Source organism: Cyanistes caeruleus, chromosome 7 (assembly GCF_971803275.1).
Source record: "Cyanistes caeruleus chromosome 7, bCyaCae1.hap1.1, whole genome shotgun sequence".
Classification (NCBI taxonomy): Eukaryota; Metazoa; Chordata; class Aves; order Passeriformes; family Paridae; genus Cyanistes; species Cyanistes caeruleus.
The window spans coordinates 33,078,655-33,106,122 of NC_141707.1; the positions used below are offsets into that span (position 1 = coordinate 33,078,655).

Below are 27,468 nucleotides of genomic sequence, written 5' to 3' on the forward strand. Positions count from 1 at the left end.
AAAAGAGTAGATTTTCTACAGGCTGCTCAGCATGGTAATTAAGATAGAATCACAGCTGATTTGATCTTTCCTGCTTCTTTTTCACTATTTTTATACAGATGTGCAACCAATATGCCAGCTAAATGGTCAGAATTATTATGAAATTGCTGATAGAAGGCAACTCAGAATATTTTAAATATCAATATCATTTCTTAAATAAAAAAGAAACCTATCAGTCAAGGTTGTAATTATGTTTAATGCACATTTTGCTTTTAACAGCAATTTGCCAGTTTAAACCGCATAGACCTTATAAGGGTTAATTGGTAAAGAGGTTAGAGTGCTTTTGAAGTTGTATCTAAAATACACCTTATTCATTCTTTATTGAGCAACATTTTTAAGACAGTTTAATTTTAATAACTACATGCTATACAGTAGCAGCATGTCCACACCACTGAAGTTAAAGCTGTGTCAGCATTCTCATCATGAACCTTTCTCAGGGTTTGAACACATGAGACATAAAATCACAGCACTTTGAAACAACAGAACACCCACAATGTGATCCTGAACTGATGTTAGTCAAGTAAGAATAAAAACAGTAAGACACATATAATGAAGGACTCCACCCAAATTTATTTTGGATGATTTCTGCCTTTGCACAACATGCTTAAAATTTCCAAAATGAAATTTAAAAGTCAGTGGACAGCACAGTCTAACCAGGTTTAGCTGAATCTGAGTGCAAAGTGCTACAAAGTGGGTGCCACAGATGTAGAACAACCACTTCTCACATACTGCACATTTCAACACACAAAAAGCTGCTTCTGTGTAAGTATCAAGACTGGCAGATAACAGCAGTTCTACCATCAAGGGAATAACAAAAACAACTCATCTTCAGTTGTACACACTCGTTGGTCATGATGAAACTCCACTGTTTACCAAGTCAGCACACTGGCTACTGAGGTACTGTGTTATTCCCTACAGTTAGGATAAGAAACATCTCAATTTTTATGCCACTCGTGCCCTGATAACTCAATAGGGACTTCTCACACTGTCCACCAAGCTGAAGTCATTTGTTGAAGTAAAGGAGGTGGATGAGGCAAAATACTGTAAGAGAGAGACCCAACAGCTTCTTCAGCAAATTGCCAGAGCCTGCCTAATGAAACTCACTCTTCATTCCTGCCCAGCTTCTTGGTTTTACTATTGAAATGCTTCTTACTGTCATATGGTTTGATTAAGAGAACATCTCTGGTCAGGGATCTACTTAGACAGGTTCTGCCTGTGCTTAAAGCAATGATGAAACATCATCCCAGGACAGTGGGCTGCAGGTGATGACACTTTGTGGAGCTGCAGAACCAACCTCTTCATACATCACTTGCTTATTTATAATTTTTACTATTTCCCATACAAGATATTTTTCTTTTGTGACCACGTCTTTTGTTACAATGCTTTTGGAAGTGCTCATTCCACACTTTTCAGACTTGGAGGTAAACAGGTAAGACTGAAAAATTTGCCTAGTTCAAGCTTCGTATACAACGCATTCACACACTTATGAATAAAAACTTGTCTAAACATCTATTTGCTCTTTGGACCAACTCCAGCCTCCCTAGATGACTGTAACATGCCTTATAAACATTTCATGGAAGACTTAAAATATAGTACTTAAAGACAAAAAAGGAAAACAAATACATTTAAAATCATCAACAAAGACAGAAGGGGAAAACAAAGCGGAGACATCCCACGCCAAACTCACTGCAGGCACAGGTTACTGCAGGCAGTGTCCTCTTGAGATCTGCTTTCTGCCTTCTTGCACTTCTTCCAGCTCATGGTCTTAAAAGGGAGCTGCAAAGCCAAGAGAAAATTCCATGTATGCCCCCAAATATGGGTCACACACTAAAATCCTTCTTAAGAAGGGAACTGCTCAGCACACAGCCTATTTCAGCTTGCTGTCTGTGCACAGGCACCTGACAAACAGTGGTAACTGCATTTCTCTACCTCAGAACACTGCTACAAGAAGAAATGCATTTATGGTTGCCTGGACACGGTAACAGCAACGAGGGCTCCATCAGTACCTAAAATACAGCCCTGCTGATCCCTGCCAACAGAGCAGGGGGTGGGCAAAGACCACCAAGAGTAACATTGGTAATGGAGGGGTTTATGACACTATATGGTAGTGGCTGATTTACTTCAGCAGAATTAAACTTTGCAACAGAAACTCTCTAAGTTGTTTTTTCTATCAACACAAATCAGCTTAAAGGATTGTACAAGAATGACCTGGCCGTATCCTGTTTTGCACACAAGTAGTTTCAGAATCTGTCCACGGTTCACATAAATTCAAAAACAAACATAGATGCTGGGTATCCCAGGGGAAAAATAGCAAATAGCTTCCAGACTCAGTTTCCATTTCTGTGAAACAGGGCACGCACCACAGACAAATGAAATGCTATGGCAATAACCCATGAAACCTGCATTGAGTTTCCTCACCTGTAATGTGAGTCAGAAGAATTATATACTGTGTTAATAGGCATAAATCAGTTACTTATTGCATCAAAGTTCACCTGTAATCCATAAATTTTATACAGATATTACGGGCTGTCATCATGGAAAGAGATCTTCATTGCTAAACATGAACCCACTCTGTCTTTCACTAGCTGTTAAGAACAAATTCCTCAAAACTTTCAAGATAAAGTGAATCAAGAAGTTTCAGCTACAGAAACGTAGTGCAAAGGTTCAGTTTGGCACTGCAACATTACAGACAGACAGGAATTTATGGTAAACTGTTTAGATTTGGAAAAAAGAATCCTATAATTGAACCAATATTGTCAAATATATTGCATACTATTGTAACTTCACAGTAATCAAAATCAGACATCAAGGTTTCTATAGAAGCAGCAATCACAGATTGCAGTAAAGTATACCACTCAAGAGAAAAAAATTGCATTTTGGCAATTTCATAGTCAAGTGTTCCTTATGCTCCTCCAACAGTCACTTGTCAGGCATTTTCCTGTTTAAAAGGTGCATATTGTTTCCTCTCAGTCCTCATGAGACTTCTCTGCAATCACTTTGCATTCATACTGAAAAACAGAAGTTGACAAAATAATATTAATTTACATAACTTGTGAAACAGGCTTAAGTGATTTTTCTACAAAATGGATGATAAAATAACTCTTGTTAAACTCCACCCAGAAAAGTTTGATCTCCTTAAGCTCTGTGCACATACTGGTGGCTTCCAACGTCTGTCTCCTGAGCAGGTCAGACTTTGGAGACAGCCCAATTTCTCCCCAAACACAGGAGCTCTTACTTAGCTCATGGTCCTGAAAGTATGTAACAGAATGTACAGAGCAAAGCATGAGTGTGCTCTGATTTACAGCTCACCAAGTACATCAACAAGAAATGATTGCTGATTTCTACCTCTCTGCATACCCTTGAGCCAAATAGCTGGCTGGTATACAAGGAAGAAGAAATGATATATACATTTAATCTTTTAAATAAACTTTTAAATAAATACATTTGAACTTTTACTGGAAGGCAATCAACCTCCCCTCCTCCAGACTCACCATTGCCAGCTGCCTGCCAATATTGCCCATTGTTATTCCACCAGCAAAAAATATACATGGCAACCAGGAACGGACATAGAGGAAGTCTGGGGATGTGTATCTGGAAAAGAAGGCACATTTTTGAGCTCAGTGTTTTGCAACACAGAGAGTCCTCCAATCACAAGGCAAATTCACAATTATTTCAATATTTTAACTCAAAAAAATACACATTATAGAAATTTAATTTCTTGTAGCAAACAACAAAGGAGGCTTCTTATTAATTATAGCTGCATTCATTAACCAAAGTGTGTTACATCATTGGCAAGGTAGCAATTTTATTTCAATTAGCATTTCCAACTAGATTTCTCACTTACATACACATAAGAGCTTTCATAAACAGTCCAATTTATGCTGTGCTCAAAATGAGGTGCTGACAGCTTTGAAAATCATGTCAAATTGCACCCCTTCAGTTATTCTGATTTAATGCTATGGCTTCAGAACATTATCATTTCACCTTAGGGGAGCAAGTACTTACTGATAAACTCCATTGTACACCAGAAGCTGTGACACCAAGGTGGCCAGGAAAGCAATTCCTACTCCAAGACCAAAGCCACTTCGTGACCTGTCAAAGGTCCACCACAGCCCAATGGACAGGGCTGCCAACGTGAGAGACAGCTGGATATTGTTGGCAAAATCCACCTTCTGTGTTGGCTGTTAAGGATAAGCTTGGAAATATCATGTACAGGTACAAAGAAATTTGTGTCATTCTGTCTATTTTGGCACAAGAGGAAAATAAAATATCATTAAGACATGTACAGTGCTACTTGTATAATTTCTCACACAGCTATCAGATGTGAGGAATTAAGGCTTGTAATTTTAAGTATTTCAGGAAACTAAGAACTTATGACACTGCTTCAAATTTTAGGGTCTTTGCACTGTACAAGACTGAAGAGCCTCTTCACCTACCAAATAATCCAGCATTTTATACAGACACACAATGCACATGTTACTTCTCATCCTTGACTGGCCCTTTACTACACTCAATATGAAATCTTAAATCTAGCATTAAATTTCTTCAACTGACAGGGATTTACCAAAAAAAGGTATTTATCACTCTCAATTGTAATTTTGATTAAATTACATGATGCTTTACATTCAGCTCAACATTAAAATGTTAATGTGTTCTATAAATCAGAATGAAAATATTACTGGAAAGTGTTCATGTAAATCAACACTGAAAGTCAGTTTTGTCAGCTTGTGAAAGAATTGTGAAGTCACTACAGATATCTTTGTGTGTGATATCTTCACATCCTTCAAAATGTTTTGGAAACACTAACTCATCCTCATTACTTCTGTCCAAAACAGGTAATTAAAAAGGGGCTTGTCATGTTTCATAGGCCTGAAAGCAAATTTATGGGATGACAGTATAAAAACCACTGTCCTATTTCCTCACGAAAATCTGGAGGGAGATCTAGTGGAAATGAGAAACAAGTCTGACTAACTGAAATAAATAATTACAGGATGAAAATCAATAGCTTCAGAGAAAGTGTCAAAGAAGATAGAACCAAATCTGGCAATGTGCAGAACTGGCAACAGCTGAAGAGAAAGCAGTCTGGAGAGCTGTCAAGCAGGAAATACAGACAGTACATTACTGATGTCCTGGGATATGGGGAACAGCTGTTACAGAACTGTAGAAAATTTGCTGTAAATAAACAGACCCATGTAAAAAGGAGCTGTCAACTCTTATTTCTTAGAAGCAGCAAAGTTTCCAGGGGCTCACCCAGCAGATACAGGCCAGGTCAGTGAGAACCACAGCACCAGACCAGTGCACTTCTGGCAAGGAGAAAGAGATTTGTCAGGGACAGAGGGAGCAGATCAGAACCTCAGCAGCTCCAGCTCATCTGGCCATACTGGATAGCAGAGGATGGGGAAAAAAATCCACACAACAAAACCCATCAGCGGCTAAGCAACCTCAGGAGAATTCAGCCAGCCCTCCCATCTTTCACTTAATGTGCCCTCTCTTCCTGGGAATGAGGAGATTCACTAGCACAAGAACAGAACTTTTAGCACCATTTCTGTGAACTGTGAGCTGACACAGATGGAGAAAAGCGTCACAACTTTCTTTACAAGACCCCAGTTTTCACCAGCAGACCCTGGTTTTAGCTGACAGAGGAAGCATTAGGCATAACTGCAGAAAGCCTGTCAGACCCACAGCACTGCCAGTAAGGTACACCAGTCCATGAGAAAGCATCCTGTCACCTCAAGAGTCACCAGGGTACTCTCTTGGCATCAAGGAAGGCATCCTCTGCAGAAGGGGGTAGCAACATTTCCTTGAACTTTATAGTCCTGTGTATTCCTGGTCCTGAGCTTTCCCCACTCTACAAAGTGCATGTGCTTCACTCAGGACCTCACAACAGGGCCTCAAGCTCTTACTACAGTATTAAAAGGACATCAGCTTGTAACATCCTAAAGTACTTTTCTGTAATACCTACAGCATGAATATCTCCTCACACTAACTTTAATTATTCAAAGAAAACAAAGAGTCTAAGAAAAAGCCCAGTATTGAGACATTCCTAATGAAAATATTTTTCAGAACAAAAAGATGAGAGACTCATCAGCTCCAGTACTGCTACAAATTTGCAAAAATGCTGCATGTTACCCCTTTAACACCAATTCACCATGACTGACTGTGTGAGCTTTTTTCAAGAAGAAACACATTTTACCACCAATGACATTACAGGATACAGCACTGGCATGATTTATTCCCACAAAGACTGCTACACATCGCATCACACTGGACCATTCTCTCTTGAACTTATGTGGCTCTCCCAGATGTCTGTCCATGCAGGGGTACAATAACCCAATCACAGCTGTGGACACAGGAAAGAAAAAAGGCCCTGAAGTTAAAGCACTAGCAACATTTAACTAGAATAAAGGCTATCTAGACTTTGACAATTATAGTCACATCTTTTAAGGATAAACAGCACTGAACACACATTGAAAAAGAAGAGGAATTTCAAAGAGTTTCATTATTTAAAAAAGCCCTGTAAAGTTCAACAGCATCCTCGGTCTCTGCAGCAGAAGTAGCAATACAATTTGAACCAGGGGCAGCAGATACAGAGCTCTCCCCCACACCAAAATTTGCATTGTAGTTCAGAAAAAGCATTAATAGTTTATAGGTTGGCACTTCCAAAAATCCCACACATCAAAAGTTTAAAATAACTGTAAAATCAACATATGACAGTACTGGTGTGGTTTATAACATCAATATTTTGTGTTTTCTTTTGTTCTTGTTACAAGCAGGCTTTGTTTAGGTAACATTTTCTCTTCTTCAATGCTACTCTCATGCTCACCCAGAAGAGAGAAAGCCAAGAGCCTACGGTAGCTGTTGAATACAGAAAGCAAACAGGAATTCCAGCCCCAGGGAATTGCAATGCTCTTTCAATATTTCTTCACAAATGTGTTCTCTACTGCAACTGCAGCTAAAAAGACTTTTACCTATCCCACTAAGGAACAATAATGGTGCCTTAATGTTAGACTTCAGTGGCGTGAGCACAGCAGAGCCTGAGCCATCGGCACAGACTCCAGTGCCTTCAGTCCAGCACACTGCTTGGAGTAATACTGCAAATGCTCTTTATTCTGCCACAGAGGAAACTGATCTCCAGGATTCAGGAAAACAAATCATCAGTAAAGTTGGAGTGGAAAAAATCCTCCCTGAGCAATTTTCTTGCCAAAGGCCATGGGCCAAAATCATGACTAATAACGGTGATGGATGAAAAGACTTCTCTGAATGCAGCCTCAATCAGCACTGATTATAAATATGCAAAATACCTTTATTCCGTTCATAATAATAAACAATACTGCAGAGAAATGTTTATGTCAATTCCAGGAAGGCTGTGCAAGTATAAATGGTAAGAAAACAGGTGAATTATCAGCATTTACCACAGAGGTTCCTTGTATGTATGCTAGCAGAGAAGAAAAGGAAAGAAAATGGAAAAGACTGATAACGAAAAAAAACAAACCCTGAACACCTCAAACAGGGGTGACTCCTGCTGGGAAAAGCCAATTAAGACTGTAGTATCTTTAAATCAAGTGGCTTAAAATCAAACAATACCCTTTACAAGCCATATCCAGTCTTTCCATCCCCTCAGACCCAGAAAGGCCCACAAATTTCTTGTGAGATGATGGCAAGATGTAGCCTTCCCAAGTTCCCACTGGCAGCTGCAGCATTCTCAGGTGACCCCAGAGAGCACAAGGTGCAGCCTGATGCAAACAGCTGATAGTGCAAATGTTGCACTGCAAACACACTACAAACCTCATGCACTGCAGCTGCAGCAAGTTGGGGCTCATTGCAACCCCCACTAACTCATCTATAAGAGGCTTATTTGTCAAGAAAATCAGTTTAATCAGTTTAAAGCATAAAGGAAAAATGCAGGAAATGCAGGATATGAAACAAAAGCTAATTGACAATCTCGGCAAGACAAGAAGAAAAGGACTAAGATAACTACAGATAAAGCAGGTATGTAACCACCACCATAACATGCCAAATTAATTTCCACTGGAGAACACAACATTAAGGGAGCTGTTAGGAGGGTTTCCTTTCAAATCAGGCTTCTCTATGACATCTGAAGTGTACGGTTTCAAGAAGGTATAAAAAAAAACCCCAAACAGTCTGCTAGGAAAAAACAGGCTGAAATATTACCATTAGTAAAACAGTGATGCCATCTCAAAAGCAAGATTATTGACTCGCATTAATAGTCAGAATTGTGAGCTTCTCAATCTGATTAAAACTTGCCTCTAAGAAGACATCCCCTGTAAACACAGATTCACCAAAGCAGAATCCTCCAGTATTGCCTGCTAAGCATATTTCCTTAGTAAAGCAAGAAACTGACCCTAAGAACTACTGATCTCCAGAGCCAGGTAGAAAGTCAAATTCTATCATGCTTGTAATATGGATATGCCTTGACTCCAGAAAGGACAGGAGAAAGTGGGCATTTCTTACTGCCTACAGCAGTCAACTCACTTTAACTGGCTAAACACAGAGAATGCTCAATTCCCTGCATGGTCATGGGAGAAACGGAGCATGTGCACATCAATGAGATACACAACTGCCTGCAGGTGCTCTGCTCTTCTGCACTGTGCCCCTCCAGCTGCCAATGGCATGACTGGCCTCAGCTCCCAGAGACACAGGGAAGGCTCCCAGCTCCACAGGGTAAAAGCTGTACCTTGACCTGGAAGGGGGAACAAATGGAAAGCTGGACCACAAAAGGGAGCATTTCTCAGGGTGGTTTGCTGTGCTCAAACAGGGCACTGTGTGCTGCACAGTCTGACACCACAGGGTATTTTCAAGGGCTGTCTGGGAGCACAGTCCTGTAACCCAACTCCAGCAGCAGAAGTACCGCCTCCTCACATCTGTTAAACTCTAACCCAGCACAAAAAACAAAGATTATGCTCTGTTAACAATATTACAGTAAGACAAGTTAGCAAAAAAGTAATTCCTGGACATATGTTTATTTATGTATACATGGGGAGATCAGAAGGACACTAACAGCTCATCATGAACAGTGATGCTGAAAGGAATTTTTTATCTTTCCCATTTCTCACAGTTTTTTGCAACTACTTAACTTCCTCAGCACACCAGGCATATACACATGACTGAACTTACCTGATGCTGTGCCACAGCAAGGTGGTACCCACCAAGCTGAGGAGAAGATGCTTGTGATCACATCAGGGGGGAAGAGAGTAACGTTTCTCTGGATCTGAAGCAAGTTTAATACTAATGCAAGAAATACACCAATAAAAAACAGCACTACACCACGAATAACCAAATTCATGCCACGACTGGTTACAGATGAAATGTATGGGCCACACTTTTTTGGTAGGGCTGGCATTGCATCATTTTCTGCCATGACTTCTTAAGTTATCAGAGGCATCCAAGAGGCTGACTGAAGATTTACTTGCAGTAAGTATTTCAACTGTCTTCAATTAGGAGACACCCAAACCCTGAAAAATAAAAAAAGAGTGAAAATTCAGATATAAGAAACATTACATGTATTTTTCTTAACTTATTTGGAGATTGGGTTAAAAAAATGCCTATTATATTTTCTCTGAATTTGCTGAAGAAGCAGTTAGTCCTTTGTCAGCAAAATCAACCACAGCTGCAAAAACATGTTAAAAAGGGAAGAGGCTTCACAAACAGCTTTTTCTACTAGCAGACAGAGGAGGAAACATGTGGGATGGGACAACCAGGAATGTGAAAGTACATTCCAGAAGGTGAAGAAATGACACAGGTATCAGATGGAAGAAAGGCTTGCTTTGCAGTAAGAATAAATTGTTTTACTCCCCTCCTTTAAGCAACAACTAGAGGTTGTATAATTCAGCAGCAAGTAAACACAGCCCTCAATTCCAAGTCAGCCACAGAGGTTCAGAGATCTCTTTTCTTGAAGAGACACCAAAAAACATTTAATTGGAAAGTGAAATCTGAGAAGTAACTTTCAGGCCGGAGTCAGAATTTCAGCAATCCTGCAGCACATGTTTTGTAACCTCTAGTAAGAATTAACAGCTCAGCAAACCAGAGCAGTAACTTCAACACAGAGAAATATCTGCCAAAATAGCACACACGTCTGGTGAAAACTCCCTTATGTTACTACAAACCCTAACTGTAATCAGGCACAGAAGCACCTGAGGGCAAAGGAAAAGGAGCTCCACCTGCCTTCGCACTGGGAAGCCTCTGACATGAGTAACTGCCGGCACTACAGGAATGGCAGAGTTCCCATCCCAATCCCCTTCTTAAAACAAAACAAAACCTGTCCATCATGAGTCTTGTTATACATGGATTCAGTGCCACATTCATGTATAACAGCGATTTTGATTGACAGCTTAGCCACCTGGAACTTCAGAAAAAAAGCCCTGACATTGTTTTTAAATTTGAAACTGCCAGCTGGTAGCGGCTTCTGTTAACTCTTATTTATGGCACATGGGGAGCCAAACCAGAACATCCATCCCCTTTCCTCTCAGCTCCAGCCAATCCTGAGGAAGCTCTCTGGAGATACAGCAGCAGAGCAGAGGACTCAGCATTCATTCATTTCTGCTGACTGAGAGCCAAAAGGAAAGTTAAATACATCCAGGCTAGTTAGGATACTCCAGACAACTACACAGAAGTGATGCCACACCATGGCATACTCCATCAGATGAAAAAAGTCCCAACAGACAGAAAAAAAAAAGGAGAAAAAAAAAAGAAAATAAAATTCTCTTCATGCAAAACTTCCCACTGGCAGATTGGGGAGGCAACAGTGTCATCCTAAGAATACAGGCTCTCTTCTACACAGCCAGTTCCCCACATTCCTTGTAATCATGAACACATCTCGGGTGGAAAGAGAACCACCAAGGTGTCAGGCTTCTTCCTGAGTCAGACTGCCAGCTCCTTGATGTCTGTATCAAGGCTGGCACTGGCACTGCAACACTTCCTTCAAGCAAACTTCCTTCAAGCAAAAAGGAGGTGCTCCAGATTTTTCTTGCCTGTTCTGGATGGCACAGCACTGGAGCCTGGATCATATATTTAGCCTCCAGCAAAGAAACCATGGAGTCACAAAAACATCACTATTTCAGCTGAGCATCTCCCTCATGTCCCTTGGGGCTTTGCCCACCAGGTGATCACTGGAATTCTCAGAATTTACAGGAGCCTTTTCAACACATGGCACTGGAGGCTGTAGCTCCCAATTAGAAACTCTGCAGGAATACTGTGCTTAACATGAGTTTTCAAACTGTTATGTCCCTCCTCAGCTCTAGCTTGCCTAGGAAAATAAGCTATGCTCTTAACTCTCCACTTACTTCACCATCCCAACAGCTTTTGATACTTCCTGAAGTCTGCATATCCCTTTTTTAAAATGCATGACCTGAACTGATATATAAGAAAGTTCACACTTTCAGGTCTTTCTTTACTGAGCAGCACACAGGATGTTTATTTTTTCAGCCATAAAGTGGTTTGCTCATGTCCCTTGATCCTTTACTACATTCAAGTCCCTCCTATTACTAAAATCCTTATTCCCTGGTAGCAGCACCAGACCATGCACACTGCATTTCAGCCCACAGGTGTTATTTAATTTTGACACACCTAACTTCAATCCATTTTTCCCCGCAGAATCCCTCAGCTCTCTTTGGCCCTGCAAATGTTGCCAGCTTTGGGTCATCAGCAAGCACCTTACTGCATCTTATTTTGTGCACCAAGGTTATCAACTAAAATAGAATCATAGGATGTTTTAGGTTGGAAGAGACCTTAGAGAACATCTAGTTCCACCCCACAAATACTGAGAGAGATCAGCCCAAATCCATCTTTGATGAAATCTATCAATAATTTCCCTGCATTGATTATTTCCCCATTTTACACTCTCTCTTGGTATCTCACTCTAACAAGATTCTGCTTCTTGTAATTCTTCAACTACAGGAATTATTAGCCTAATTAAGAATCATGTACTGTCCCACATGGCAATACTAATGCAAACACTGATTGGCTCTTACCAGTTTTTCTCCTAGAAATGCTGATGATCAAATGAAAGTCCAATTTTATTCCGGTATAAATCACTTTCAAATCATAAAGCCTGCATTTGTGTAATTTACACTTTTTTAATATGCCATTCAGCAAATACATATTTAATGGTGAAGGCTTATCTAAATGCAACAGGAAGGAAATCTCTTACTGCTTCTACACAAGCACTGCAGGTGCAAGTTATTCAAGACACGAGCAACATATTTTTATTAGCAGATAAACAGACTGACCAGAGTGAGGGCACCTGGGTAGGTACATATTGACAGACGTTTATAAAAGTAATTCAAGGTCTGAAACTAGCACGATGCAGTCGTTTGCACCTGGTGGTTTCTCACCCTACACATATCATTCCTATTTGTTTTATCTGTTTCCAGATTTTCCACTGACCCTAAGAGCTTCTGGCATGCCACAAAGCAACTGGGGAATGGAGCAAAGTTACCAGTGCTCAGGAAATATTCTTCAGTGCCCCAGACAGCCTAGACACACTATATCCTGGCACAGCACAGATATATACTATCATCACCTTTAATGGAAATTAAATTATCATCTCTAAAGACTCCAGTCCCTACTGAATAGGAGGCCACAGTTCCTGCAGACAGCAGAGACTCTCCTTTTAAGCCTTATGTTTTACAGCAGGTTTTCTCTCAGACAGGAACAGATCACAACATATTGAACCAACAAGACTTCTGAGGCCTCATTTCTTGGGAATGCACGTTCACAGCTGTAACACCGCACTGAAAGCTGCAGGCTTGGCACTGCCAGAGTCTCAGCTGCACTTCCTTCCTCGCTCAAACACACAGACTCGAGCCCAAGCTTTTCAACCCACCGTGCACCACACACGACCTGCAAGGCGGCCGCACGGTGTCTGGCATTGTGCAAAAAGTTAACAAGTAAATTATCGCCCTAGACATTTTCAGAACACTTAGTCACTTAACTGTCTCCTAAGGAGAAAATCCATCCTGCTCCCCTGTGCTCTCCCTGCGCACCGGGAGCGATTCACAGCTTCTGACACCACACAACCACACCGGGCACGGCACGGTAAGGCCGAGAACGAGATTTATTTGGGCTACACCACGTAGGAGACGGCAAGAAACCATCCGTCTGCTGCGAGGCAACGCCAAAAGCAAAGCAAACCATCGCTTCTCAGGCATCGGGGCGGTTCTGCCCCGAGCCCCCGCAGAGCCCAGCCCGCCTGGGCAGCGCCGGCACCTCCGGCCCGGCCCGGCCGGCGAAGGAGCCGCGGGCCCGGGCAGCGCCGCCGGGCACGGGCTGTCCCGGCTGCCAGGGAACGGCCCCGCCGGCCTCCCCCTCTGTCGCCCCCGGCCCGGCCCCGAAGCACCGCCCCAGCCCGCGAGCAGCACCGGGCCGAGGGGCGCCGCTATACCCGCCCAGCCCGGCTCGTCCCGGCCCGCGGCTCCACAGCCCCGGCCCAGCCCTGCCCCTCCGCAGCGCCGGGACTCACTCGGCCTCCGCCATCTTCCGCAGTCCCCGCCCCGCGCAGCCTCCGCAGCGCCCGCCGGGCCTCGGCCGCGCCGGGCCGGGCAGCGCGGGGGGAGCGCGGCAGGCGCCGGCAGAACCCGCCCGCTCCGCCGCCCTGAGCCCTCAGGGGCCGCGGCTGCCGCTCGGGAGCGCGTCCGGAGGCGTGCCACGAGGTTTGTTAGAGAAGCGCTTCACTCTGAGTCCTGTGTGCAGGAGTGATGGGTACACATTGAAAGACAGGCAATTTAGGTTAGCTATTAGGAAGAAATACTTTACTGTAAGGGTGGTGAGCCGCTGGAGCAGTTGCCCAGGGGAGTTGAGGATGCCCCAATCCTGGCAGTGTTCAAGGCCAGGTTGGATAAGGCCTTGGTCCCTGCCAATGGCAGGGGCTGTTGGGACTGGATGATCTTTAAGGTTCCTTCCAACCCCTAACGTTCTGTGATCCAGTAATTAAAAGAAAAGCTGTATGTGTTGGGCTTTGCCCCATGACCGTGTTCCCAGCTGGGCTGGGGGCAGTGCCACAGCCTGTTGCACCTTCAGGCACACACATGGTGGGAATGAAGTCCTTGTCCCCAGCTGAAGCTGCCGGCCCAGCTCCCACCCTCCTGAGCAGCTGGTCCCACAAAGACTTTCCCAAGTGCTTGACTTTATTGATTGAGGACAAAATTGCAGATCTCCATACTCCAGAAGCCACGTTTTCACCTCCAGCTTGGGCCTTTTGGAGAAAATGTACAACATGAAGCAGAAAATGATTTGGTTTAGCCTTAGAGATGATAAAACCATCACAATAAAACACATGATTTATATATGGAATTTGTGAGAATAATGCTGTTATGTTCATTTGTGTATTACACATATTCATTATAACATATTATTATTCTATTGATGAACTCTTCCCTTTCTCACACTGATATTGAATACTATTTATTAAAAATGCACATTGCATTCCTCCAATACCAAGGTATTTCACTGCAAAGAGTTTGACAGAGCTTTCCACATTATGAGGTCTACAGAGATTCAGTGCCTATCCCCATACAGTTCCCAGAATAATGACTGGGTAGGATGGAATTTATAGCTGTTTACTGTAGTGACATCCTTAGTGATAACTGTGGTTTCTTTGTTCTGGTATGATGTGACTAGCAGTGCCACCAAACATGTACAAACTCAGAGGGAAGGATATGGGTCTATAACAGACATACTAAGAATGGAAGGGGGAGACATTTGCAGCAGCAGAAACTCGTTGTGGTTTAGATGAGCAATAAATGAATTTTCAAATTGTTTAACTTTGGCTTTTTTCACACAGAATAGAAAAAAATTACTTTTATTCTCAGTAATTCTGCTGAGCTGCCTGCCCTGTCAGCGGTTTAGATGGTTATTTTGCTGTACTTGAACGCCAAATTCTGGATCAAGAAAGACAAAAGGTTTTTTTAATCAAACAAAGTATCTTTCCTTAATGTCAGATAAATGCCTGTGGCCAACCACATGCCTGAAGCAGAACAAAGTACCATATCTATTTTTGCCTTAAAGACCAGGACCATCAGAAAGCTTGAAATCCAAAGCTTTGGGAATATCAAGTGTGTGCTGCAGAGAGAAATGTCTGGCATAAGTAGATGGAGACTGCCAGTGATTGCTGGATCTTTCCTTCTCCAGACTCATGTAAATATAGTCAGGTAATTGTATGTCAATAAATTTGGATTAGTTACAGTCAAGTCTGCTGCTGTGTTTGGTACTGTAAAATCACAAGTAATTCCTACCAAAAAAAGTGACCATATGACAAATATTAGCCATATTAATAGAGGCATATTCAAACTAATATGTGAGAAAATAAATAACCAGTGTTGGTATAATCACTGCAGGCACAATATCCATTATACAAAAATGGGAGAAGCATGAGGGAAAAGCATACAAAAATGTATCTGAATTGGAAATTGCCAAAATAAATGCATCATCAAATAGTTTTACAGAGAAAGGAGGCAGAGATATGACCTGCAGAGAAATGGCATTTGCTCTGAATTGACTGGAATTGCTATGAAACATCATGGGAGAATCACCTCTTGGAAAGCAGCACAGAGTTGTTTCATTGCACTGGCTGCAGAACAAGATAATACAGAATGCTCTGAATTTAGTTTTGGGACATCAGTATTGCTCTGGATATAATAAATCTGACAGTGAAATACTCAGGGAAGTTCATATAGAGCAGAGGAGTTTAAAGCAGCCGCTTTAGGCTGTAGAAAAAATGGAATTGCTCTCTGTCCCTAACAATGGCTTTTTAAAAGCTGTACTTGAATGGGCCTTCAGAGCTGCCTGGGACACTGGTTGAGTGAGCCAAGGTCAGTTGGCTTGACTGGAGGTGTGTCTGCAGCAGGACTATAAAGGAACAGTAAGAAAGACAATGGGTATATGGATACACGGATGAATGGGTGAGAAAGTGAAAAAATAATAAGAGACTAGGTAGAAAAACCTAACCCGAGTCTGTGTGGTGATCCATGATAAAATACCAGGTGTTTCTGCACCTGTATCGTGTGTAACTTGGGAAAAGCCTATGTGTATGGCAAGAAAAAGCCTTCTGTAGAAGTCTGGAGCTGATGCCTGGTAGGACTCCCAGAATTAATATAAATAAAGGACAACGTCAGGTCAAAGATTTTTGTTCTTTTCCAAGGCCTTCACTGTGTCCAATAGTGGGGCAACCACAGAGTGCACTCAGTGTAAGAAAACTATCTGTGTGGGAACCTTGTTCCCAGGGATTAGGCCAGGTTTGCTTTCTGCCAGGTGCATGAATGAATGTCCGTAGAGCTCTTCAAGCACAGTCTGCAGATCCTAAATATCTATGACAGCCCTTCTGCAGAAGCCTGTTTGTGAGCTGTGCTGAAGCATGGCCAATGACCAGCAGCAGTTTTGCAACAAAGAATGCCTGTCCCTCCCTCATTCCACATTGCAGACAACTATATAAAGTACTGCTGTTATCTGGGGCCTTTAGCTAGGACTGGAAAAAAATGATACTGTAAGTTCTAAATATTCTTCAGAAATGCAAATCTCTTCCAAAGCCTTTTTGGAAGTTCTCCATACATACAGAAGCCTTCATAAATAAAGAATAATAGAACTGGGCATGTTTTCCAGAAATGCCTTTTATCTCACTAGCTGAGGATGCTGTTCTGTGTTTTATTATCTGCAAGAGGAGGTGCAGTAGCCACCTAGGTTAGCACACAGCTGGGTCACGGGCAGAGAGCAGCACGGCTGACAAGGCCTGCAGCACAGGAGCTTGTTAGGCACAGAGCAGCGTGCTGTGAACTACTCCGGGGTCTTGGCAAGAGCGCAGCAAGCAGTGGACAAGTTCTATAAAATTGATTTTCCAATAGTGTTGGCATTTTCGAGAGGAAAGGGAAAAGAGACAGCAGCAGTGTGAAGCCATCGGATCACGTGCGTTCCTACTTATGAAAAGGACTTGTGCTTATCTCAGGTTAGCAACAGGATATGCAGTTTTAGGGCTGATATCAAAGGCATTTTGGTTTATTTATTTATTTAGCCACTTGCAATAGATGCTGTGTTGTCAGCTCCAGGAGCTGAAGTCCCTTATTTATGTGCCTGGATTTCCCTGTGTCATTCTGCCAGCGTGGCTCAACCCTGATCTGGTTTCCACACTCATTCAGCACTTGCTGAAATAGTCACCTAGGGAGTAAACACTGCCAGCCATGGCCGTGCTTTCTGAGATATGGAGCCCAGCCCAGTCAGAAGTTTGCCAAGATAACCTCATTGCATCATGAGCCAAAGAGCCTCAAACAGCTGGAGCATTGAAGGACTGTGACATTTAAACAAGATACTGAAAATGCAAGGTAATCATCGTCATGTTAGAATGCATGCAAATGTGGAATTTAGAAATTAAAGACTTCCTACCATATTTTTATATATTCACCAGGCAACATCTAGGTTCAAGGAACAGATTAAATATCTGGGACACTGACTTTTTTCAGTGGTGGCTTCTGGTGAGAAGCAAGGACAGTGTGGAGCCTGAAGGTAAACAGCGAATGTACCTGAATGCATTCTAGTCCTGTGAGTGTGTGCATCTGTCATAAGTGTGTCACTTGCTAAGAGTCAAAATAAGGTCAGTGCAGATGAGTAAGTATATGTAAAAAAGGCAAGGAGGAAATTCATGTCAAATCAAGCTCAAAATAGATGGCTGAGTGGATGAAGAAAATGGCATAAGAAATGCAAACAGAAAAACTACAGTCTGAGAACAAAAGCAGCCTTGCACAAGAAGTTAATTTTTTCTCTGGGCTTGATTGAAAATATTTTAAATATATGTGTCATTGAAGTTAGAACAAAAATTAACGTATCTAAGTTTGGAGATTCAGTTTCTCTCCCCATGAAACTCAGATTGTCTCCCTTCCTGCCTCCCTCCCTCCTTCCTTTTCCTCTCCCTCCTTCATTTCCTTTGTCACATCTCAGATCCACAAGGAAGGAGAAGATTCTAGGAACTGCACTTGAAAGCTTCTGCCCAGGACCCCAAGGTTTTCTGTGAAGTCATTAGCAGGCAATCACAGTGACAATTGCATTTGGCAACACTGTTGACTGAATTTATTTCAGTTGGCACTATATTTGTAGAGATACAGACTTTATACTTAGGCCTACAAAAAATATCAGCAACTCATTTTAAATTATTGTGAGATAGGGCAATAACCTGTCCTGTTTTGCCCTTCAGTGTACAAAGGCAGAGCATGAACCTCTCAGGCACACATCTTGGGGTGGTGCTGTGCAGGCTCAGGACTGGACTCGATGATCCTTGTGGGTCCCTTCCAACTCAGGATATCCTATGGATCTGTCCTATCTGAGCCTGAACAAGACTACTCCTGCAGAGTTTTCAGTCCAGAGAGAGCAGCAGATTCCGCTGCAAGTGGTAGAAAGAAATAGCACACACAAAGTGTGATCCTTGTGCTCATTTGATGCATCTATTTTAAGTTTAAAAATTGTCTTCTGGAGAGGCCTGTTTCTTTCCTTCACCTGTTGCAAATGGAAAAGGTGCCAAACTTCATAGACATCTGACTTTTAGGCCTCAGAATAAGGAGATAATGATGTTATCCTGTGTAATTTGTTCAATAGCACAGGTTATCTGGGTCAGTGTTGAGGAATGTTTGTGTTGCAGCAGTCTCAGGCACTTCTGTCAGACAGCAATCACTGCTGGCATTGACAGTGCTGGGAAGGACACATTACAGAGCAGTTTGAAAAATGTCTATTTCTCTTAGCCAACAGAAATCTGCAAATTTACAGTGACAATTCAAATATCACAAGTTCTCATTTCCAACAAACACATCCATTTTGCAGCATTCAGCTTCCTCACAAATTTGACCTTTCCCTCAGAAAGCACAGGCTGCAAATGCAAAAATAAGGGAACTAAGAGCTCACTTAGAAACACCATCTTCCATTATGGGCAGTTTTAATGAAATATATTCCATCAGCTGGCGTTGCTTTTGACAGTCAGTAAGCGATTCAGATGCCTAAACACAGGATTCATGGTCTGTCTTAGAAATACTTGAAGGCATCCAGGACACCTGCATGGAGCTGGGGATGTGACAGCCACCTGCAAGACCCTTACCTTGCTGAGGCTGGGCTGGGGCTGGGGAAGGGACACTCTGGGGTATCTGGAATAGCATTGCACACTCTGTGGCTGTGCAATTAGTGCCAGAATCTCTACAATTTCAGACAATAAAACACCCCATCTGATGCCATTACTAATGGGCTGTCAGAGCCTGATAAAGGAGAGGAGACAGCGGCACAGTGCCCTTGAATCTCACTCTAAATTCATGACACTCTTTTGGTCCCTCCTGGTTATTTTGCACCGCAGCAGGCAGAAATTCCCGTGTTGGCAGCTCTGTGCTGCATGGAGCAAGTGCTGGCTCACACACTGCCTCCGTGGCAAGGCCCAGAGCAGGAGGCAGGGAGCAATGCAGGCTCTCAGGGCAGGAGCCCGTGCTGTCCTGGGAACACTCCGAGCACATGGCATGCAGCCACAGCAAGCTCGGCAGGCAGCAGTGAAGTCTGGTGTTGGGCAACGGGATTGTGCAAGGAACAGCGGGATAAACGGAGCGGTACCTGGTAATCAACTCCGTGTAAGTCTCCCTGAAGCTATAGAAAGACAAGGAGGATTAATAATTGCCTGAGTCAGCATAATTATATGCATAGTTTTTATAAAGTCTCAGGGTCACAGAGGCACCACTGGAGAGCCATGTGCTAGAGAAGGAAGACAAGAACATAACTGGTCCAGGCTGGCTGCGACTCTGAGCAACCTGGTCCTGTGGAAGGTGTTCCTGCCCATGCCAGGGGGTTTGGAATGGGATGATCTTTAAGGTCCTTTCCAGTCAAAACCATTCTGTGATTCTATGGGAATATAATATAAATGGAATTAGTATTGCAGACTTCTCAGGCCTTTTCCTATTTCATAATTATATTACCATTTTGGCTATAATCACTATGAAAAGATAAAGAATTGTCTCTTTATTCTATAGTGACCTGCTAGTTGGTGTCAGCAAAGAATTATTAGGCTGCCCTGGATTTCTGAGCTACTGCTTAAACTTGACCTTTTCTGATGAAAGCAGGGGCTTAGCCGTGGTGTGTAAGATTTGATGTTACTACCAGAACACGGGGTATGAACCTTCTGAACTTACATTTTAATGTGATGGCAAATGGATCTGTTAACAGAATCAGTTATATTTTCTTCCACATATTTCTAAGGTTTAATGAGGAAGGCTTAAGAAGGTTTAATGAGAAAGATATTCTTTTAGTTCTTGCCTCTTTTAGTAGAATTATCACACAGAAGTTGAACTAAAGTACACAGGACTTCAGAGGTACTGAAAAATACGTGCTCAGCTGTGTTGCTCATGTGGAACACTGAACTATGATCAGCTTAAAGTGGCTCCTGGATTTTGTCTTAGCCCTTTACTCCTATGCAACATATTTTAAATGTGAATTTCTGCTGTCATTGTAAATTTACTCCAGTGAAGAATTTGGCCTTCAAGTTGCAGAGACAAAATCTCAGTATTGTGTTTGTGTTTGGATTGTTCTTAGTGGGTTTTTTTTTTGGTAAGTTGTTTTCTTCTTTTTGCTCGAGTGATTCATTTATGAAACAAGATGATGAGATTCAGGTTTCTGATGGTCTTTCCATTACCCAGGAATTGAAGTACTCTGAGCAGGCCAGGACTCGCATAAAGATAAACACACGTACTTGAAGTGAACACAAACACTTTAAATACAACTTGTGCCCTGTGCTATTTACCCTGCTGATCTTCTGCTGTGGATTTATGGCTGTTGTCACAGTACTTTCTTTTCTGGCCTTTCTCCGAAGAAAGCTTTCTCAAGAACTAAATTAATTAAATTCACAGAGTGTTAAACTAAAAATATTGTCCATACAGATATGCACATATATACATGCATATACCTACAATTAGAAACCAGTTCTTCTGGAGATTTGATCTAAATCTGGCAGATTAGATTATCTGATAATTAGTTTGTTTTGAGTTTGGATGTGCAGGGCAGATGCTGGACTCCAGATAACATAATTACTTTGAGAAAGGGCACCAGTTTCTCATACGTGCATCCTTAGAGTCTTAGGAAGGTCCATTCCAAATAAATTCAAAGCCATGTGTCAGTTGCCAAATATATTATTTTTAAAAGGGAATTTTATGCAGTAGCCTTTTTGAGAGTTATCTGCTTATACAATTTCTGGACTTTAGATAATTTCCCAGTATTTTTGGTGCAACAGAATAAAGATCATGTTTTATCCCAGTGATGAGATTTTAGCTATATATTATTAGAGAATTTAGAAGTCATTTTACATGGTTGTAACCAGAGCACGGGCCAAAATGAGTAATATTTTGCCATTTCTGCTGCTTCAGAAAAAGTGATCTTAACTTAAGAACCGGCAGTGATGTTACATCTTATATCTTCAGATGAAACTTGGTCTCTTGCGTCTGTGCTACAAAACTGATACATTTTCTATTTGCTCTATAGGCAGAATTTCAGTCATCCTGGCTTTCTCTTTTTTCTGCATAATAAATAAGGATTGTCATTCAGGGTTTTTTTTTCTTATTCATAAGTAAGAAATGTCATCTTCGTTTGGTGTAGAGCCACTTCAGATGCTTTACTAACATTTTATTGTCTGCCTCACTAATAAATACACTGTGTACAAGAAACACTGTGGCTTCCCTTAGATTGTTCTATTAATTTGATTCAAGTGGACAATAAAGCATGCTGAATGACAGAGTGTCACTGATGACTAGAGAGCTTTAAAGCAAAACCGTTCTGCCTCCTGCCTTTTCATCGATTTTCATATATTTGAATGTACCTTTCACACACACACACTGTATTTTAATGGTCTTGTTGATATATTTCTTTTAATTTTTAGTGATGAAAAAAATGGTGAAAATAGGTACCCAGATGTTGAAGATTAATAAACAATCTGCTATTGAGAAATGTTTGTTACATATATTTTTGGTAAATTATTCTGCACTACTTGGAAAACATTGGAAAACTGAGAGAGGTCCTTTAAAAGGAAAAAAAAAAAGTACATATATATATATATATATGTATATCCATCTACTCTGGGTGTAGATGAAAGAGATGAATGAGAAATTCCAGTCTGTGACTTGTATCAGGGGTGTGAGTTGGTGGGCTGGTAACAAAAGGCATGGCTTTCTCTCAGGTTGGAGTTTGCCATGTTACAGAGCCTGATGCAAAGCCAGCACCTCTTGTGTTCCCTTTTGGCTCACCCAGTGCACAGTTCTCATGTGCTGCACAGGGATAAGCTGTTATTTACATCGGTTTTTCTTTTTTCACTCTTCCTAGTCAAGCAGAGGACTGTAATTCCTCTCTCCATTAACTAGATGTGACACTTCAGCAACTTTTTCCTGACATACATCTGTTTTTCTGGAGCCCCTTATCCTGAGGGATCTACTGGACCTCCAGATGCCCTTCAAGTATTAGATACCCACTGTGTGATTTTCAAGGTAACTCAGCAGAGATTTCTTTCTTTCTAAAATGCAGGTAGGGTTTTTTTTTTCCTGTTTATCACATATTCAGGTGTAAAATACAGATGCATTGGGAAGTAGCAATGATGGCAGCACAGGCAAGGTAATTAAATGAACTGTCTTGGAGGGAGATGATACTGGATGCTCAGAATGTTACAGCTCTCCACCTCTTAAAATTACATACACTATTTACAACACCTCTTAGCTGAGTAAGAATTTATTTGTGTTGCTGCATGTGCAGCTAAATGTTAACTGTGCCATCATGCAGTACTGCTCTGTCTCTGGGTGAAGATGCAAGTGGAAAGATGTACAGAACTTCCTTCTGTGATATTCCCATCTACAGATACCCATGAACTGCTAGAAATAACCTTTCGTAATACCCACAATTTTCTGTAGTTCTAATTTTTATTGTGCCTGCTGCCTGAAAGATGATAAGACTTATTCATAAATTCACACTCCAGTGGTTTGATAAATATATAACAGTCTGAAAAGGAGTTTCTTGGTGCAGTGCATGTTATTTATCAGGTCTCGGTTTTCCTTGGGTTTGGTCCTAAGGTTTGTTGTTGATTTTTTGTCGGGTTCTTTTGTTTTCTTTATTTTGACATTTTTGGCTGACTTCTCTGATCCTCTTCCTATTTAGAGCCACAAGGAAAAACAGCACTTGGGACAACTAAAACTAAATTCATCGTGACAAAAAATATGTTTATATACCTTTATTATATTATCTCTTCCTCTCTATCTGATAAATGAGGAAGCGAGAATATTGTAAAGTGATATTCTATAGCAGGCACAACGCTTATCAGTTACTTTCCTTTGACCTTCTGCCTTAGAAAATTAATTCACTTGAGCTGTTCGTACACTAGAACATTAGGAAAAAAATAATGTTAGCACTGGTGAATATAATCTCTGCAGGAAAGCTGGGCAATTATTCAGTGGTCTAATCTTATCTCTTGTTTCATTTTTATATGGCAAGTCTACATTTAAAGTATTAGATATACTGTTCTTCTGCTCAGTACCATCAAACCCCAGTAAATAAACGCTGCTAAGTGCCACCATGAGTGAAGGAGCTTATAATGAGAAGTGTGAGCAGCCCTGTGCACCATTCATCATTCTGATCAGGCCCATATTGGGGCTCTTTTTATCAGCACTACTCGGAGCGGTGTCATCACCTCTGGTATAAATCTTCTGTCAGTGTCTGTCGTCCCCGTGCCCTATTAAACTCATGCTCTCACATAATCACTGAATGACCTTTGGATGTCTTTCATTAACCTCTGACCTGAACCCCGCTGCCTTCTTGTTGGTAGGTAAATCTATAACATGACATTTGCTTATGACTCAACCTTTATCCTTGCTTAATAGTTGTGCCTTTCAATTTTTTTTTTGTATTTTTTTGTTGTTGTTGTTGTTCTGGAGCAAAAAGATAGTTACAATCTTAAGGCACAGCTTGGATTTTAAAGGTTGGAACACAATATTCACCTAAGTGTCTCCTAATAGACTTTCTAATATTTTTCCACTACTGCATGTTGAATCTTATCTTTCGTAAACTGATGCAGGATGTTAGCCTCTCAAGTAATAATTTCATTTCTGATAGAAGTTTTCTTTTCCTCAGATATTTTCTTCTTGCTGTGTTTACCTAATCAGGTATTTAAGATTGATTAATTCAAATTCAATTATGCAGCTGTGCCACAGCTTAGCCTAAAACATCTGATCCTGCAGAAGAGGGTAGCTACTACACAGGAATAATGATAAAAATAAGGCAAGATTTTGTTCCTATGAGGGTCAAGTGGGCTGGAAAGTAGTTCCTGCAGAGCTCTCTCTGTGTTGCCGATGTCTTACTGCAAAGCCTTGGTCAAGCTACTTGCTTTTTCTATGACTCATTTACCTCACTTGTAAAACGGGCCATGGTAAAACTGTGCCTGCAGAATAAAACATGAAAAATGGCTTCTATTTACCTCTTGTGTGCTCTGGAACCAGGCTGATGCTCTTATTAACCCTGCTCAGCTAAGTGTGTGTACAGAGTTGAAAGCATACTGAATTATATTTCTCCCCCTTCAGTCCTCCCTCCCCTCTGTGAATGAGCCTCTAGTTACTCTTAACTATAATTAGTACCAATTAACTAAAATTCTTAGCAATTTTAGTGCTGCAAACCCATTGATGAAAGGGGTTCTTGGCAGTGAACAGGGAAGGAAGCAATTGGGGTTTGTGCAGGCACTGGAGTGAGGGGTTTGTGAAAAGGCAGGAGTGGCTGGTGTTCCCTTGGCGAGGGTTGGAGGAATGGGCTCAGCCTCTGATGGGAAATGGGAGACAGGGAATGGATGTGGCACCAGAGAAGCGCAGGGGACACAAAATGCAGGCATTAAGGCTGAGTGAGACTGTGGGGATAGGTGTGAAGGGGGTCTGTCTGTAAGGTGCTGTGGTGCTGATTCAGTCTTTGGAGTGATCACAGGAAAGAGCAAGAGGCTTCCTGTGGGAAAATTACGGTAAAACTATGAGTGAATGTACACGGATGACTTTTGTAATTCTCTGCCAAAGTGCTGTAAATCCTCCTGAAGCAACGGTAAAGTATGAAGAGATTAAATGGCTTTATCTTCTCCTGAATTTGACACATATCTCTAATAAGAATATTTTAGCATAATTGTGTACGTATAAAAATTTCCACTAATTTATGTAATGGTGACAGTGTTTCCTGCTCTGTATAATGCACACATTCTCATTAAGTCTGTCTCGATTTTGCTATGCAGGAATGCAAGCAAAAAGCAAAAGCAAAATGCCAGCAGTTTGTTCCTGAAATTTTCTTTTACTATATTCAGGAATGGAAAGTAGGTTATGCTTCTCTTTCCTGTTCTGGTATGAGGCTGTCTCCTCACAGCTGGAAGGCCCATCTCTTCTCAGCTTGTGATCAAGTACCATCAAAGTGGAGACAATTTCAGGGAACTGGGAATGAACAGATAAGCAATTTGTCTCTTCTTTAAACCTACAGCTTTGATCTAGCATTTCTCCCTGGTTTTATCAGTGTTTCTCATTTCTCCTTTTTCTCTCTCATTTTCTTCTGTGCTTGGGTTTGTGTTTTCTGATATCAAGAGCAAAAAAACCCCAGTGTTGATATTTTTCACTTCATAAAATACCTGGAACAGGTTACAGGGGTAGCAAAGGAAACTGTAACAAAGCCCAGCTGTCAGCAGATACCCATCCCTGGTGTTGGCTAACAGCTGTAGCTCCTCTGCCCCTATGGAAAGAGAAGCTGCTCTTGGCATCAGCCATCTCCACTGGAAGGTGACAGCACCACATGTGCCTGGCACTGGTGTCCTCTGAATGACTGGGGCATTGTCTGAAACAGCATCAGCCTCCTTGTGGCATCTGAGCTCGGACACGGGAGATACTGGGGGATGTGGCTGCAGAGGTGGCAGTGTCCCAGGGGACGTGGTTGTGGAGGTGGCAGTGTCCCAGGGGATGTGGCTGCAGAGGTGGCAGTGTCCTGGGGATGTGGCTGTGGAGGTGACAGTGTCCTGGGGATGTGGCTGCAGAGGTGGCAGTGTCCTGGGGATGTGGCTGCAGAGGTGGCAGTGTCCTGGGGATGTGGCTGTGGAGGTGGCAGTGTCCCAGGGGATGTGGCTGCAGAGGTGGCAGTGTCCTGGGGATGTGGCTGCAGAGGTGACAGTGTCAGTGTTTGCACAGAACTCGCTGCCACTTCTGGAGCTCTGGCAGTGCTCAGGTAAACACCAGGGAGTGCATGGAGGTGGTGGTAAATCAAAGCATGAACTGGTGAGATGGCAGCTCCAGAATAGAGTGCACACTAATGTCCTGGCAAGAGGCTGTTGCTAGTTCAACCTGCTCTCATTAGCATAAGGCAAAAACTGGGCAACACGCTGTGTGATAGCAGTCCCTGGGCCATGGGGGCCTATTCATGACCTCGGGACACTGACCCAAAGCCCTGCAGTGACAGGGAGCAGGGAACTACAGAAAATGTGATGGAAAGCTCACTTCTTTCATATGTGCCTAGTGCCAGTCTTCACTTGGGCCCAGCATCCCTGGTGGTGCCCATGATGTGAGCTGGTACCTGGGCACAGGTTTACTGGACAGGGATATGTTATGTCAGGTTTCGTTGGAACTGTTATAATTCCAAATAATGGTAACACTAGTGGCAATAGCAACAAGGTACTCTGGAGCTCTGGATCAGAATTGTATTGTGCTGGGCACTGTAAAACCCTTTCCATCAACCCTGGAGAGTGAGATGAATAAAACCACAAAAACATGGGAATAGAATTTAAAAATAAAGGACTGTCTCTCTTTAATTTTTATTTGTATTTATAAATACTTTTGGAAATGGTTGTCAGGTTCAAATTTGGCAAAATGCAGTTGAGAACCTCTGGGAAAAAATATATCTTGAGGATAAATGTGTAAAGTCTCTTAGATAGCTCGGTCCTATGAACCTGAGTGTGCTTTTGATCTGGCCATGGCAAAGCAGAAGATTTTCAACGGATGACAACAACTGAGAGGATTTTGGATGATGGCAGCAAAGAAACACAAAGGGATGGTTAATTGTGTGACCCACAGGGAGCACTGGAACACATTAATGGGTATAAAGAGGCCATATTTCCTTAAGTGACCATTAGTCTTCTGCAAATGTTCCTTGAAATATAAAGGAATGATTTTCTCTCTCCAATTAATCATCCTAGAAATCCTCCTTCGTGTAATCTTGAAAACACGGGAGAGGACTTAGTATCAGTAAGTGTTGCCAGATGTACAAAACGGCAGAGTAATGTGTTGTGTAAAATGATTTTGGGTGGCAGAAACTGGATAGGAAGCCAAGAATACTGCACCAACATCTGAGCTTTTCTGTGAGAGGCGTTGCCAGCCTCGGGAAGGAGCACTGGATAATTTATAGGTTAACATTTTCTTTTTATGTGAATAGCATTTTTTC

At 42.0% G+C, this 27,468-nt stretch overlaps 1 protein-coding gene and 1 long non-coding RNA gene across 3 annotated transcripts; one reads left to right on the top strand and one right to left on the bottom strand.

Annotated features, from left to right (window-relative positions):
* Positions 1 to 589: 589 nt before the first annotated feature.
* INSIG2 (insulin induced gene 2) lies at positions 590 to 17,250 on the bottom strand. Of its 2 annotated transcripts, none has more exons than XM_086896409.1 (6): positions 13,517 to 17,250; positions 9,175 to 9,512; positions 6,255 to 6,379; positions 4,045 to 4,211; positions 3,531 to 3,630; positions 590 to 3,047 (listed from the first exon to the last, which is right to left on the bottom strand). In XM_086896409.1, exons 2-6 carry the CDS (start codon positions 9,416 to 9,418, stop codon positions 3,006 to 3,008), a joined length of 678 nt encoding a protein of 225 aa, XP_086752535.1. In that variant the 5' UTR covers positions 9,419 to 9,512; positions 13,517 to 17,250; the 3' UTR covers positions 590 to 3,005. The 2 variants fall into 2 exon arrangements, with proteins under 2 accessions (XP_086752535.1, XP_086752536.1); XM_086896410.1 differs by lacking the exon at positions 13,517 to 17,250 and adding an exon at positions 12,990 to 13,338.
* On the top strand, positions 17,250 to 22,547 carry LOC111932291 (uncharacterized). Its single transcript, XR_015288896.1, has 3 exons — positions 17,250 to 17,363; positions 17,447 to 17,544; positions 22,366 to 22,547. It is a non-coding gene; the product is annotated as an uncharacterized LOC111932291 (long non-coding RNA).
* Positions 22,548 to 27,468: the final 4,921 nt, after the last annotated feature.